The sequence below is a fragment of the Mesocricetus auratus genome, unplaced genomic scaffold, assembly GCF_017639785.1.
Source record: "Mesocricetus auratus isolate SY011 unplaced genomic scaffold, BCM_Maur_2.0 Super-Scaffold_100004, whole genome shotgun sequence".
Taxonomy (NCBI): Eukaryota; Metazoa; Chordata; class Mammalia; order Rodentia; family Cricetidae; genus Mesocricetus; species Mesocricetus auratus.
Window position 1 is genome coordinate 34,160,204 of NW_024429189.1, and position 16,280 is coordinate 34,176,483.

General features: G+C 36.6%; 1 protein-coding gene across 7 annotated transcripts in view; it reads right to left on the bottom strand.

Moving 5' to 3' along the window:
* The window catches only part of Scn3a (sodium voltage-gated channel alpha subunit 3), a 114,842-nt gene that overhangs the window by 28,592 nt on the left and 69,970 nt on the right, over window positions 1-16,280 (bottom strand). For all 7 annotated transcript variants that reach the window (XM_040745469.1, XM_040745468.1, XM_021232918.2 and 4 more), the window contains 3 exons: window positions 13,460-13,633; window positions 11,846-12,202; window positions 9,414-9,884 (listed from right to left, as the gene is read on the bottom strand). In XM_040745469.1, the coding sequence (XP_040601403.1) occupies window positions 9,414-9,884; window positions 11,846-12,202; window positions 13,460-13,633 (1,002 nt within the window). The remainder of the gene's footprint in view (window positions 1-9,413; window positions 9,885-11,845; window positions 12,203-13,459; window positions 13,634-16,280) is intronic.

The window sequence follows — 16,280 nt, forward strand, 5'->3', positions numbered from 1 at the left end:
GTGATTAGCATGATGAAGAGGGAAGCTACCTCATCATTTTGGGCTGATGGCTCTTAGGATTGTTACAGAATATGATTTTTTGCCATTACATTCCTTTACTTTCAGAAATGTGGGAAAGCTGAGACAGAATTTCTCCTCCTGAGAGTTTCTGCGTATTTCAACCAGAATATTTTTAATCTTGAAAAAAAAAAAAAGTAAAGCCTAAGAAAGCCGCCACTGGGAATAGTTGTAGCAACTTCTGTTTTAACCAAAGGAATACTAGGTAATTGACATCAGCAACTCAGCTTCACCAGTGGTTGGTAGGGTGAATGCTATGACTTTTTTTTTTTTTTTTTGGTTTTTACGAGACAGGGTTTCTCTGTATTGTTTAGGAGGCTATCGGTCCAGCCTGGCCTCGAACTCACAGAGATCCGCCTGCCTCTGCCTCCCGAGTGCTGGGATTAAAGGTGTGCGCCACCACCGCCCGGCTGCTATGACTTTTTGATGAGTGAGTGCAATTATACCACTGCATAAACGTGTAAACAGTACTGATAAGAAACCAAGTATTCTTGGTTTCAGAGATTGATCACGAAAAATTCCTCTTGGCTAACCAGGCTCAATAATTTCCTTTGAGCATGGTCATGGTCCACCTCCTCCATGAATTCTTTCTTACATGATTGCCTTAGTCAAATTTCACAGTCCATTTAGCCCATTACACTTACTGCCTTTGGCCAAATATGCCCATTTATACATGTGCATGAGTGTTTAAACAGAGATAGAGAGAACAAAACCCACATACATGTACTTTCACATATAGACCAAGCACACATATATATTATGTATTAAAAGATCAAATGCATAATCAAATATGGGAATATATATTAAATCTTTATGTTGCTTTCATGGAGAGTGAGTAAATGAATGCATTTTATGTTACTCTTATAAAGAGAATTATTATGTTTAGATAAATTCAGATTGCTTTCTGATAAATTATGTGAATAAATTTTTTTGAATAAAGTCTATATTAGAAAATGATTTTTTTGAATATAAATGTTTCATTATTAGAAACATATTTTCAAAGCGTTTTTCTATAATATCAGCAGACTTTCAATGAAGAAGTTTGAGGGGGAGAATATTATAGGCATTATTTACAGAATACATGTATATATGCTTTCTCATGTAAAATTTTTAGAAAATATACTTACCCTTTATTTCCATTTTACCTATGGCATTATGTTTAATTTTCAATTAAATTATCTCACCTATGCTATGCTGGCATCTTTTATTTAAATATAAACATTTAAAATAATACTTCATAGCACAAGCAATATTAGCTACTAACCTGGATGTCTAGTTTGTTCAGTGTGAACCTCTGGATCTTATTTTGCTCTTGCGTTCCTTTGAGATGATAAATGTATGGCTATATCAACAAGTTTGGGTATCATAATATCTATATATAGGTGGCCCTGGAGATAATCTCTAGAATCTTAGAGTAGTCCCCTCTATTAGTCCGCTCTGTCTCCTAGTGCTCTGAGGTTCAGCATGACTTTAAACATTCTTGTTTAAGGAGCAGAACTTAAGTGCATGGAAAACTGCTTCATGGCCATTCAAAATGCTTTCTCATTGTTAAACTTCTTAAAGCTTCAGCCTGGGAAGCTTCTCAAGGAATGTTCAGAGGGCTTCCTACAAGTCCTTAGGACCTTCACGAACCGAAGTAGAACGATGGCATACTGGTGTCTATCTCAGAAACGTTTTGTGAGACTTCTCTGTGAGGGTTGGCACAGAGTCAGCTTCCACATGTCAGAGCACTGGTGAGCAAGGCCACAACACTGTTTGAACCCCGTAGGCCAGATTTTGGTCATAGGAAAGTGTGAATACTTTATTCCATGAAAGTATGAAAATCTTGTGTAAACTACATGAAAACTCCAAAGGTAGCAATTTTACTTACATTGGTAAATGAAACCAGGAATTGAATTCTGATTAAGTGACATCAACTGCCCAGTGTACTACCTGACATTCTTGAGTCACTGGACACATAAAGAAGTTTACATCTGCACTTTAAAATCACTAATTTACATTCTAGAAAATTAAGTACTTTATATTCTATACATTGTTGTAATAGCAATTGCTGATTCTACACATCATTATAATACAAATAATCTATATACCAAACACTATGGAATTCATACTCTAGAAGAAGGTAAAATTCTTATCACTATGCCAAAATGACTACCAGATTAACTGAAAAGTTTATGATTCATTTAAAAGCAGTGACTGATGATAAATACAAAGGAAAACTTACTTTCTTTTATATTTGCCAGAGTTGTGATACTACAATGATATCAAAAAAGCAAAGAAACCAGAAATGAAATTTACCATAATAAAAATTACATAAATACTCTAAATAGCCTGAGTTAATACTTGTTCTGAAGTTGTTAAAACAAGTAAGCATATCTGGGAATAGAGGCATAACAACTGAAAATTTCTATATAAAACCACATAGTACAAGTTCAATCTTGTTTTCTTGTACTATTTTCTCTTTAACCCATCCAATATTACACGACCCTTAAAAGTTAGAGTCTTCCATCCCTTGTAGATACTGCTGAGTCTACAGAGGGATGATGACTTATGCTCTATGAATGCACGCTGGGAAGCAGGTTTTAAGATGCAACATTCTCCAGGCCGAACTCAGCCACAGAAAACATGCCTGGCTACAGCAGAAGCCTGGCGCAATGCTGTGGAAGCTGCTTGCTGATCCAAGAACCATGCTCTCAACCATGGTACCTGATGGTGACACTTTCAAGGTTAACTACAGCTACCACACACTGAGAGGAACGGGTTATCTCAACAGAAGAATGACAGAATTAGCAACCAAACAGGCCATGAGAACATTCCCCCCAAATCACGTGATTTTTATAGAGCAATTCCTCCTTGTGAAGAATAGCGCTCTTGAGATTTTATCCAATTAAATAATAGAATAGAACTTCCAGAGATAGAAGAGAATGTTAGCAACTGGCCTACTTCCACTGAAATGCGCTCACATTTCTTTTAATTTTCAATCAGCGCTCTTTGACTCTTACAAACTGCTGTATGGTTCAAGAGAAAAAGTAAAAGATTCAGCCATTACAGATTGCCTCAAAAATTGAGCCATTACTCTCAAAAATCTTTATCATAGAGGTAGACAAAGATAGTCTTTTGAGAGCCTTGGTCTGATAATTTGGATATGAAAATCCATATCCTGATTTAAAACACTTTACATGAACAACAAGCAGACATATGCTGGGGCCATTTGTTGTTTGTCCAAGGCAAGAAGAAGTAAAACCAGCACCTCTCTTCAACCACTTACTGAGTGGTTAAAAAATATAAACTGCCACCATCTGGCTTCTCCTTGACATATGCTAAACAAACAATACCCTGAGTGCTCCTTTTATGTAAAAATAACCATCATAAAAGCATGGTATATAAAATGGAAAGTAATTATGGGGTTGGTGAAGACCTAGTCAAAGGGCATTGAGAAGGCAGCAGAGAAAGATCACTTATCTCCAGAAGGGAGACAAACATTTCCATTAGAACCAGGCTTAATTGGGGTTTCCTCTGCAGACTACCCAGACAGTTCCTAAAGGTCGAGATGGGTTAAAGTGGTTACTCACACACCCATCTCTGCCTCTTGAGAGGTTGTTTGAAGGACACAGGCAACGAATTGAAAGCTACAGTCTTTTTCCCATTGCCCATCAATGTCTGGAAACAGCATAGTGCTTTTTCTGATAGGTTCAATGCTCAGGACCTCAGACAAACACCTATTCTTTAGAAACGCCACAAAATCCTCAGAAACAAGAGTCCCTGCAATGAACACAAGTCCCACAACTTCTCAACACTGTTTCATTCTATTCTGCTAAAGCACCAGCAACTTTCCACTTTGCTTGAAAAATTTTATTTTTGAATTGATTGTATTCACCAATTGAGTAGCAATGCCACTACATAAGAATGCATGTATTAATTAAACGCCAGAGAGCTCTAAATTTGAAAGAAAGCCATTGTTTAGCAATGTTTGGCCTTTGGGTAGTTTTCCTCCCAGAGCCTCCCCTTAACTGAGACCAGAAGCAATGGTACCAACAGGAGAAAGTTGAGTCAGGAGAGCAAAGATTTAGCTAGCTCAGAGAGCCATGGGAGATCGTGTCAGGAGATGACCCTGCTCCTCATAAAACTACCACCAAACATCAGAAACACTTAAATGCTCCAAGTACCATTATTTTTTTTGCACACTCAGTCTAGGGTAGACCATTTAGGAAGACATTAATATACACAGGGAAATACCAGTCAAAGGGAACGAGTGTGTTAGAACAACGACTTAGTGATGGTGATCACTGTGTGTTTTCAGACAATTGACTGAAAAAAATTTTTCCTAACTACTCAAAGCCGAAGCTATATGGTGCTCAAATGCATGTTCAGACTTATGTCTATCCTCACCAAGATCTCACTACGGCCTTATTGTTTACACAGGGCCTTTCTGAAAGCAGGAACACAAGCTTCCACCTGGAGCACAGGAACTGGATCAGTTGAAAGTGTTATCCATTGATCAGAATATGATATTTGAAAATGGCAGTACTATCACACACACAAAAAAGCCCCATGAGACTTATTTTGGTGGCACAGTTCACATATAAGGGCTGAATCATCAATAACAAAAAAAGGTTGTGGTCTTATTTTAATGAAATAAAAAAAAGCAAATTAAAAATATGCATGCTCTCTTAAGTCCTTGACTATATCGAACTGTAAGCATTTCTAGTATCTTTAAAATTGAAATCGTGATAAATCTTATCGGGCATGCACTTATTGCTTTTTAAAATCTGAAAGACTAACGTGGAAAGCCCATTGGCAGAATTAACTGTGACGTTGAGACTGCCCGTCTTGCCTGACCATGCCGTGAAGTGTCACACGCTTCAGCAGAGAGCAGCTGGACCAGCCTCACACTTCCTTGCCACGGCAGGGGAAGGAATATAGCTGCAGAGCATGCAGGCCAGTCAAAATCCGTTTAGGAAGTGACTGTATGAGCACAACGTGCTTTGGTAACCTGGGTAAAAGTGGTGGTTCGAGCCTCTGGCTGCTTAAAAAACACCAGAGTGCACTCTTGACGGCTCCAGCTTGGTCTCACGCCTGTGAGAAGTAAGAACGGTCAGAAATGAAGGTCACAATAAGATATTGCTAGACTGAATTTGGAAGTCAGCTAAGAATATGATCATTAAGAGCATTTATTCTAAATCTTTCCTTTGGGAAGATAAGTCAGTAATCTTGTAAGCACTAAATTAGATCATGATTATGAGAACGTTAAAACCATAAAAAAAACCCAATACCATACATTAGAGATTGCCACACGATTTGCAGAATTAAGAGTTTCCTTAAGGTATTTTGAAATCCATGTGTTCATTTTTTCATGCAAAGTTTTGGATTTGTTTCTATACCAGCCTACTTGTCTAAGTAGCATGTACATACACACATAATGAAAACTTTTATGAAGTACACATTCAGTAATAGATAAAATATTAGAGTTTAGACCTATATCTTTGAACACTTTCAGGGATTATTTATCTCTGGCTGCAGCTGCCATTCATATTTTATTACAGAAATGAGTGGATGGTTTTGAAACCATCTAGGCTGGCTGGCTTACTACCTAATGTAAAAGAAGAAAATGCATGCAATTGTGAAATAATTTTATTTTTAAGAATAAATGTAATAAAACTCTGTTGTGTTCAGCCTAATGATTGCTTAGTCTGTGAGGGAAGCCAAGGAAGTCATATGCTTTTGAAAGTGGAACTCGTTGTTTTCCTTCTGATGTGGTCAAGAAACTAGAAAAATCGAATCAAAATAGTGTGTGTGTGTGTGTGTGTGTGTGTGTGTGTGTGTCTATGCTTATGTGTGTGAGTGTGTTCATGGTATGTCCATATGTGAGGTAGATCAAAGTTATACTTAGGCAGAATTCATCTAAAGCTGTCCTGCAATGTTAGAGTATACCAATTCTTGTTATATATATATATATTTTTTTTTAAGTTCTATCTTACGTATTGTGTGTTAGCACATATTAGGATTTTCCTATTGCTTTTGGGTACGTTTCGGAGGTGCTAATTTAAATGTTTCATCCACATAAAATTTATTGTTGAATAAATGTAAATAAAGGTTGTTGTCCATCAAACAGAACTTGAGTTGAGGCAACATGTATAATAACGTTTTTACTTGTGGAGAAATTAGAACAATGAATTTTGAGCCCATTAGTTCATCTCCCCCAGCTCCTCCTAGATCCTCCCTCACCTCCCTACCGACCCATCTTCACAACAATATATTTTCTTTACTCCATATTCTGTGTGTGAGTGCCTCCTGCAGTTATGGATGTGTACCATGTATGCACAGTGCCTTTTTGGAGTCTTGAAGATTGTCAGATCCCCTGGAACTGGAGTTACACATAGGAGCTACCTATAACATGGGTGCTGGAGTACAAACCTAGGTCCTCTGCAAGTGCAGCAAGTGCTCTTAATCTCTAAGTCATCTCACCAGCCCCACACAGGGCAAGCAATATTTCATATTACTTTATAGGGTCGTTTCAAAATTTAACAAAGTAAAAAAATACATGTAAGCTTAAACTTTTATTTTACTTTGATAATTTCCCACTAACATTTATAGATTTGAAAATTTTTCATTAACTTCTGTAATTAGATTTCATGCACTCAAAGTTAGGTTTAAGAGTATAGAATTATAGAAATTATCCAATAACAAATTTTTGTTTAGGAAACAAATATTTTCCAGGAATTGATGATAAGGAATCACATCTTAATATTCTGAGGTTATAATATTAAAGCCATTAAAAAAGTATCTCCGGATCTTTTGGAGGTTTTGAAATATATTGAAACCAGCTCTTTGGCAGAAGTAAATGGAGATATTTGTTCTTCATAACCCTACTGTCATCAGTCTCTGCTATTAATGCAAAAGGAATTTCTTTGTCTGGCTTTGATGTCTTTTCTTGACCTTAGGCTAGTTGGACAATTGTGTCCTTAGCTGTACTCTATTTTGGGCTTATAATTATTTCTTTGGCCTCTTCTATTTTCAGGGAACCAAATAATTTAAAGGCTTGCATTATCTGATCTACTTTTTGCTCTGAACTCTCACCCTGACCAACAATGTTACTTTCATCCCAAGCATCCGTTATCAATCACAGGGGATAAGTTCCAGGACTCTACAAAAATGGGATATACACGTCATGCATTTAAACTGGCCTGGTGTTTGAAAAGCATGCCTATAACCTCCACAGTACTCTCATATCAGGGAAAATAGTATTTATCTATTCAGTAGACACATTTATCTGTGATGTTTTTGATTAGAGGTCGACTGAAACCCAGTGAGCAGAATGCATGAGTGTGAAGTGCAAAACTTACGTCCCTAAACAAACTCTTTGCACACAAACCTTCTAACCTTTCCCAAAAGACCCTTTCAGATAGTATAATAGTCACTTTTCAGATTCCTCAGATTCTTTCAGTCTGTCAAATTGCCAGTTGCTCTTGGTTCCCTATTATTTAGCCCAGAATGTCGTCATCTCATTGCTATAACAATGTGCAAGATAATATCCATTATCTCTTAGTCTAACCTGCTTTGTACTTTAATATCAAATGTTCCTGAGGTACCCCCTGTATGGGTGAGCCCCACAAAGCTATCCGCCCAAAAGGGGCAGAGATATGAAGATTAGACAGGAGGGCTATTTAAGGAAAGAAAAAGTATTCTCTCGCTCTCTTCTCCTCTGGAAGCCTGCCACGCTTCCTATCCGCTCAGCTTGTATGTAAATAAATACATTATATTCCATATTGCATTGACCTCCAACGTCAGCCGTCAACCCCCTTTCTAATTGCTTCTGTGTTTCAGAATACGCCTTCCTGACCATGCACATGCAGCCAATTCCAAGCTCCGAAATACTGCAATCTGAAGCTTCCAAACACACCCTTTGCATTGCCTTCCACTCTTTACCCACCTTGGTAGTAGCCCCTCATTGTCAGTCTTGGCGCTCCCTTTGTAGAATAATGTCTTTTTACTTTCCACGATGTGACCAAATAGGATGCCTATTTCAATCTTCTCTCATTTAATAGCCCTTCCAATTATTAAAACACCTAAGAATTTATTACAGTCCTGTAAGGTCACTTTGGGAGTTTGCTGAGAACCTGTGATAGAGTCCGTGTTTGACTAAACTGGACAAAGTGGTCAGTAAATACCTGCGAGATATTTAATGTATGTTCTTAAATCAATCAGTGCCCCGTGATGGGAAATAAATGTAGAACTGGTTCTTAGTTTGCTACATGAGCAATGTAAATTTGATGTGCTACACATACTCGGAGTGCAACCCTGAAAATTAACTTTCCTACCTCATTTTGCTTGTGTTCATAGTTTTAAGAAATATTCTAAAATATCTAAAAGAATGGGGACACTATGAGTTGTAATGCTTCTATAAACTTCCTATAAGGATTTTAGATCAAATTATCTTGGTATATTTAGCTTTCAAAAATTCCAAGAGAATTAACAAAATCAAACATCATTGCTTTGATTCCTATGGTGTGGATGTTATGCCCTAAAGCTAAAGCATATCTCTTATAACTCCATCTGTGCTAGATTAACCTCCAGCTGCTAAGTCCAAGGGCCATGAATAAATAATAGTAAAATATTTTAGTTGAACTAATTCCACTAACTAAGCTATTGTCATTAGAGTTCAAATCATAGAGCATAAGAAAAATTTCCTTTGTTTTCATCCTAACAACTATGAACTGGAGAGTAAAATTTCCATCTGTAGTTTCATTGTTATCCTCAAGTGTTAGTTCTTAATATTTTCAAACTAATATAAAACATGTCATAGGTTTGTTCATTTTTAACAGGAAAAAAAATCAGTGTTGTTTGTTTCCTCCTAGTAAACAAAGTACCTCCATGGACAATGTACTCTATTATGGCAAATGAAACATTCAAAGGTGAGTAAAGACTACATAAAAATGTTCACAATGTTGGCATGGTCACCATTAAAGTATAGTTCGTTGATTTTTTCAAAAAAGAATATCTAATGAAGGACAAAATGTCTTAAGTAGTATCTCTTTTTTAGGGTTACATTTTAAATCAGGCTTTCAAGCCATCAAGAAAATGAACATTTTAATTACTCAAATGGTGATTTCCTGTGGAAAGCTATAATTAAATCAATTTACTATTTTCTCATGATGTTCTAACATTATCATACAATGTTTAGTTGTTTTTGTATATTGTGTTGGGTACTACAGGATCTCATGCATGTTACAGTTTCCACCCTGAGCTACACACCCAACCCATTAACACCTTTTGATAAAGCACCTAAAAACAATTCAGAGAAGCCATACTTCATGGATACTGCAAACAATGCAGCCTGGACTGAAAAACACACTTACCTCTTTGCTTTCTTCTAGTTCTGACTCACTGCTAAACTCTTCCGTATTTAAATTTTCAAAGTCAGACTCTCCCACAGCAATGGGCACAGTCACAGTGAGACTAGGATTGTTGATGAATGACATGTAGTCATTTTCATCGATTACATATTTTTCAACACTGCTTCCAGTACCTACACCACTGGTGGTTCCATTACCATCTTTAAGATAATTAAGCTCTTTGCTTATTTCAATGCCTGTGTTGTTGGACATGCAGCTATCTATTTTGTTGACTTCGTGGATTTCTATGACTTTGGGCTTTCTGAAAAAGGCTTTTCGGAAGCACTCTCGAATCTTGTTTTTTACATAATCAATTCCCTTCTGCATCCTGCCCACTGCGATCTGGAGGTTGTTCATTTCGTTATCATCATCAGTAGCAGCAAGGTTGTCTGAGCTAAACGAACTCAACAGTAAGGCCAGAAATAGGTTCAGAACCTAAATGAAAAAAAGAGTAGAAGTTCCATGTTAATACTGCAACACGCCTAAATAGTTAAGTGGACAAGGAAGTTCATATCTTTGCTTCAGTGGGTTTAGCAAATTCTTTGGAATGCTTTGTGTGCATGAGGCTCCACATTAAAATCACACACCATTTGAAGGGCATGATAAATCTATCTGTGGTAACTACCAGGAGAATGGACACCCTTCTCCACTGAGAATAGTAGGAAAAAAAAATATTTCAATCACATCTACCCAGACTCGCCAGTGAAAAGACAAAATTCCATTAACAGGGATTCTTGTCACAAGAAAAAAAGGTACTTTTCACTTCTCACTATCTTATTTCCTCTTACCAGTTTGTCTATGAAATACCTAGTTTCATATAATAAATTTAATAATCTACTGATTTGTACAAAACAATATGTAGCAGAAACAGATTTATTGTTTGGTGGCTATAAACTGTAATAGCAGATATAGAAATGTGCATACTTCCCATCAAGTATTCTTTAAAAATTATGTGTCTAAATAGTATAGAAGGTAGAGAAAATTCTAAAATGTTCTAAGAGTTAACCAGACTTGTATAATGAAAATTCCCCCTCTCCTTGGTTTTGTTGAGTTTGTTGTGACTCACAGTGGAGACTACCTGTGATCTAAGGATAATACAGGGATAACTCAGGATATCTGCTCTAAAAGGAAATTATGTACAGGGGTATTTTTAGCTTAAAGTGTAATTACTGAATTTCTTCATGTGGCAGGAGGACAAATGCAAAGCAGGATCCCCGGGATGGTTTCCTATCTACACATCATATTTTGTTCAGAACCTAGGGCTCTCTGATTTGCCATTTAAGCAAAAAAGTACATGTATTCTACTATCATTCTTTTGAGTATTATTTGAAGTGTACCCTTCAAAAGGAAGGCCTAGCATGACTGCATAGACAATTACAATATCTGCATGTGATTCAGGAATTTAAGTATTGAGATGCATACCTTTATGTTTTTAAAATTAATAGTTTTTCTTGGACAATTTCATGCATGCACACAACATACACTGACTACTCCCAGCCTCCACCCCACTTCTACACCTATCCATCTCCCTTCTCCCCACAAATCTTTCTGTTGCATTCAAGTCTATTACTTTTATCCACTGTGGTTAACTGGGGCCATGTATGTGACCATAGATATATAGAGCTAGGTAGGATCAGCAGTGGTACACAAGACAGCTATTCATTCTCATCTAGATTTTAAGGAATGACTAAAAGTATTTTATCATCATTGTCTTTATCATCTGTCTATCATCTATCATCTCCCTGTGGGTTTGTCTCTGTCTCTCTTTACATATGCATATGTGTATATATGCATACATATACATGTATGTGTAATTATTCAAACTACAATGTTATTTTCTTTTAATAAAGAGATTTCAGGTAAGAACATATTTTGCACCCTACAGTAATTTGTACCCCACAGCTAAAATATAACTCTTTGTTTCATTAAAATTTGTCATCCCGATTTATGTCTAACCCACACCTTTAAATAAAAAGATGTGAATTATGACCATGTAAAAAGCCATTTCAGTATAAAATAGTTGTGTTTGTAGGGTTTAAAGAGATTGTCATATCAAAATAATATCAGGATACAGTTAGTCTTGGTAAGAAAATACATTTTTTTTTGTTTAGACAAGAAAAAAATAAAGGTAGTATTTACAACCCCCAAACATGCATTAAGTGCCCCTCCCACCCTCATGTCCTCCACAGGATGTCAGTTTTATTCCACTGTCACAGACAGGGGCTCCAACCCCAGGGAATTGAATTAGATGTCCCTCCAGTGACTGCTTGTAGGGGGATTTGACTCTCAGTCGCTGGCAGTAAAATTGGAGAAAAATTTACTGCCTAGCCTAAGCCACCATATTACCTACAGCCCAAACTCATTCTTATTTATGAACATCTGCAGAACACACATACCACAAGGTTGCCAATCACCATGACCAGCATGAACACAATAAGGCACATGGTCTGGCCGGCGACCTCCATGCAGTCCCACATGGTCTCTATCCACTCTCCGCACAGCACTCGGAACACAATCAGGAAGGAGTGAAAGAAGTCATTCATGTGCCAGCGTGGGAGTTTGCAATCCTCGTTGATCTTGCAGACACACTCCTTGTAGCTCTTTCCAAACAGCTGCATGCCGACCACGGCAAAAATGAAGACGATGATGGCCAACACCAGGGTCAGGTTTCCCAGTGCGCCCACCGAATTGCCAATGATTTTAATGAGCATATTCAGCGTGGGCCAGGATTTTGCCAACTTGAAGACTCGCAGCTGTAATCAAATAAAATGAATTTTAGTACGTTTGGAAGCCAGACTATTGTTTTATGAGTCGATTATGATGTAGATCCAAATCAAAAGTGATTAATATTAGAATTACTAATCAAGTCATGTCATTTAAGTGCATTTTTTTCTTTATGAAGTGCAATTTTTTTCAACTCAGATTTATTGAAAGATATGCCTTTGAAAAATATTGCTACTTTAATTATAGACACTGTTATTCCATCAACTGTCACCTCGGAAATTGAAAAGGAATGAATGTTGAAAATATGAATTACATTTTCTTTATTTTAAATAGATGTGAAAAAAGCTAATTTGACTTTTAAGAGCTTTGTTCAATTCAAAATGTACATATATATAATGTATATGTAAATATTTATGTAATGTTCAAAAAAGGTGTTTTTAGTAAATATTTTTGCTATGTTAAAAATGACTTATGATATCATTGTTTAAAATTCCAAATGCATCAAACATTTTTGTATGTGTTGAATTTGTTTTGTTTCGTCTTGCTTTGGAGACAGTCACACATAGCCCAGGCTGGCCTTAAATTTACGGTGCAACCGAGGGTAATTCTGAACCAGTACTTCTGCCTCCACCTCCTGAGTGTTGGAGTTAGAGATATGCACCACGATTCCTGGCTTCCCACATACTTTAGAGCAGCTCATCTATGATGGGATGCTATGTTCAGTCTTAATGCAGTGGGGAGGGGCTCGATCCTGCTTCAACTTAATGTGCCAGGTTTTATTGACTCCCCATGGAAGGCCTTACCTTTTGGAAGGAATGAATTTAGGGTGAGCTGGGGGGTAAAGAAGAGAGGGGACAGGAGGAGGAGTTGAAGGAAGAACTGTGGTTGGAATGTAAAATGAAATTTAAACAGAGAAATAAATAAAAGTGAAAAACGCATTGGGCTTGATTAAAAACCTGGCATGAATTGGCATTTTTTATTTGCCTTTCTGTCCTTCTTTTTCTTTTTTCTTTCCTCACCTTACAGATATAAAGTGAAAACAAGTTCAGGATATAAACCAATTTAGAACAACACATATGTTTGTTATGCCTCCTACATATTGGATTGTGAATCATTTTTATTATAGATTGTAATTATCTTCAGAGGCCGCACTTGTACATTTTCTGAGGATATCGCCTCAGTGTAATTAGCAATGCTATTTTACAAACTATGATCATTATATAAACATATATTTGAAAATAAATGCTATACTAATGAGAGGTAGGACATGAAGAAGAGGGAGATACCAGTCTGAAGGAACGAAGCACGGACAGGCCCTCCACATTTGCCAGGCCAAGCTCCATTAAACTCAGGCTAACAATAATTCCATCAAAAATGTTCCAGCCCTCTTGGAAATAGTAATAGGGATCCATGGCGATGATTTTTAGGACCATTTCGGCTGTGAAGATCCCAGTGAACACCTGCAGGGGAACAGAGAGGCACTTCAGCAGTGCTGAGCATGGATGCTGTGAGAAATCACAAAGAGCATTACATCATAAACAAATATAAACATCTGACTTGTAAATTCAACAAATCAATACCGGCTTAGCATGTTCCCCACAAGCTAGCATTGTGCTAAATAGCTTTGTCATATTTAACAAATCAGCTGGATTTCTAGAGGAAACAAACTTTAAGACTTTTCACTGTGAGCATTTTCAATCTCATACTGGATAATAGCTGTGGCGTTATTGTCATTGTAGTCCATTCTGCTTCTACAAAGCAGGGCATTTACTTTTTTGTTATGTTGCAAAACGTATTATGGGAAATAAATCCACATATTATTGGAAGACACTAAGAATTACTTGAAATTGGTAAACATATACATTTTATTTTTAAATTTTCTAATTTCATTTAAGTGGTAGCATTTTGCTTCTACATTTTATAAACACTCTTGAAACAAAGGAGCGTCTGCCACAATTGTCTTGTAATAATGGTCTCTGGCTGCCTGCCTCAGAATTTAAGTTAATGGATTAATAGATTTAATTAGAACAAGCAGGAGAATATCCTCTGTATTACACATCAATAATTAAGAGTAATATGGTGAGTGGCTGGGAAGAATGTGTGTTTGACAACAGAAACAAAAAAGCCCAGATCACATTAAACATCGATTTCAAACTTGAAACCACAGGCAATACAAGCATAAGTGCATGAAGGGCTATGAAATTATTCTTGAGAAAATCTTTTAAAATAGTTATACAAATTCTGTATAGGTGAAAGCTCTATTTTATGATTGTAAAGTCAATGTTACCATTATCTTGAGAATCTCTGTCAAAATACATTTACTAGAATCAATTAGTATCTTAAACCATCATACCTTTTAAAAAGAATCCAGACCCACTCTCATTTAAGCATAAAGATAGCTAACATCTCATTTTTAAATTGTACAAATATTTTAAAAGGAAATATCAATTCCAAAAACATAGCTTAACTGCTGTTAGTCACATGTTCACTTATATAGAAGTAAAATATATTGTAAGCAAGGTAGAATTTTGAAAATAATGTTTTCATTTTATACAATAACTCACCATGGAATTTTTTTAACAAATAGTACTCCTTGGTGAATTCAAAATCAGTTCTAACTCTACAGATTTGATTTCTGTAAAACTTTCAGAAGCAGGTATTATTTAAAATAGGCACCCTGATGATAGAAATGCATTAAAACAAGCTTGCAACTCTTTAACTAAATGATCCTTAATATCTCTTCTTACAGAAAATCATAACGAATCCTAATAGGTCTGCTTTCCTGCAGCTAGCAAATGGATATCTTAAAGTCAAACTTTCATTCAAAATGTAATGTCACTATGGAAGTTCTCCTTAAGAATATTTGAACAGACATTTTCATTTCAAAATTACAGGTATGTGGTGATATATTGTTTATGATTTAATAAAGCCTGCCTGGCAATCAGAACACAAAGCCAGCCATGCTAGTTCTCCATAGAAGCTGGACAGTGGTGGCACACACCTTTAATCCCAGGATGCAGGATACAGAGGCAGATGGCTCTCTGTGAGTTCAAAGCCACCCAGGCTATACAAAGAGTGAGTCAGTCTAAAAGAGCTCACGCCTTTAATCCCAGCACTAGAGAGCATACAGTACATAGCATATAGTATATAGCATATAGCATATAGTATATAGTATATAGTATACAGTATATAGACTCCGTGCAGTCTCAGAAGCAGTCAAGGATTCTGAGGCTTGGTGGAGAGCAATGGAGTCTACAGATGTAATATGAGGTTGAGTGAATCGCTCCTTTGGTCTGAGCATTGGTAGAGGTGAGAACTCTCTAGTGGCTGGCTGCTTTGCTTCTCTGACCTTCAGCTTGACCCCCATATCTGTCTCTGGGGTTTTATTATTCATGATACACAGGCATCTCCCCTTAATTTTTCCAGTGAAGATCAACAAAATAATGCTAATGCTATTGTTTTGTCCTGTGGTTTTAGTCAGGTAAACTGGTAAGGAAGAGATTCTCTAACAACACAATGCACAGACTAACTGGTTTCTAAGATTCCTATACTTGGAGCTTGAATTTTAAAATGACTGGGGGGAAAAAAAGAAAAGAACCTCCTGTGAAAATATGAAGAAAGAGACTCGGCAGAGGATTTTAGGTCTCCAGATACACAAATTGAATTAACCCAATCATTAGGGAAGTGATGTAATGTTTATGCACTGTAGAAACAGACTGCAAAAAAAGTGGACTCCCTGATCAAAGTCAAAACAGAAGGTTCTGTAACCTCTTTCTATTTTTTTGTTCTTAATTCAGCCTACACTTTTATGGCTTCATATACAGGTCTCTACATAATTATTTGAGCAACAATAGACTAGTATATTGAAAATTATCATTTATTTTAATGAGTGAACTTTACTAAACTCCCAACAAAATATAACCATCTATAGTCTTGTATTAAGACTCAGACTTGAAGCCATCAACTTGTGCTTTGTCCCTTGACTATCCCATTACCCAATTTGTATCGTCCTATGCTTACACATGCAACAGCTTCAACACTGGAAGTCCATAGTCCATAAAATGTCAATTTCCTTCATAATCTGGAAAGTTTCCCAAATATTCCTCA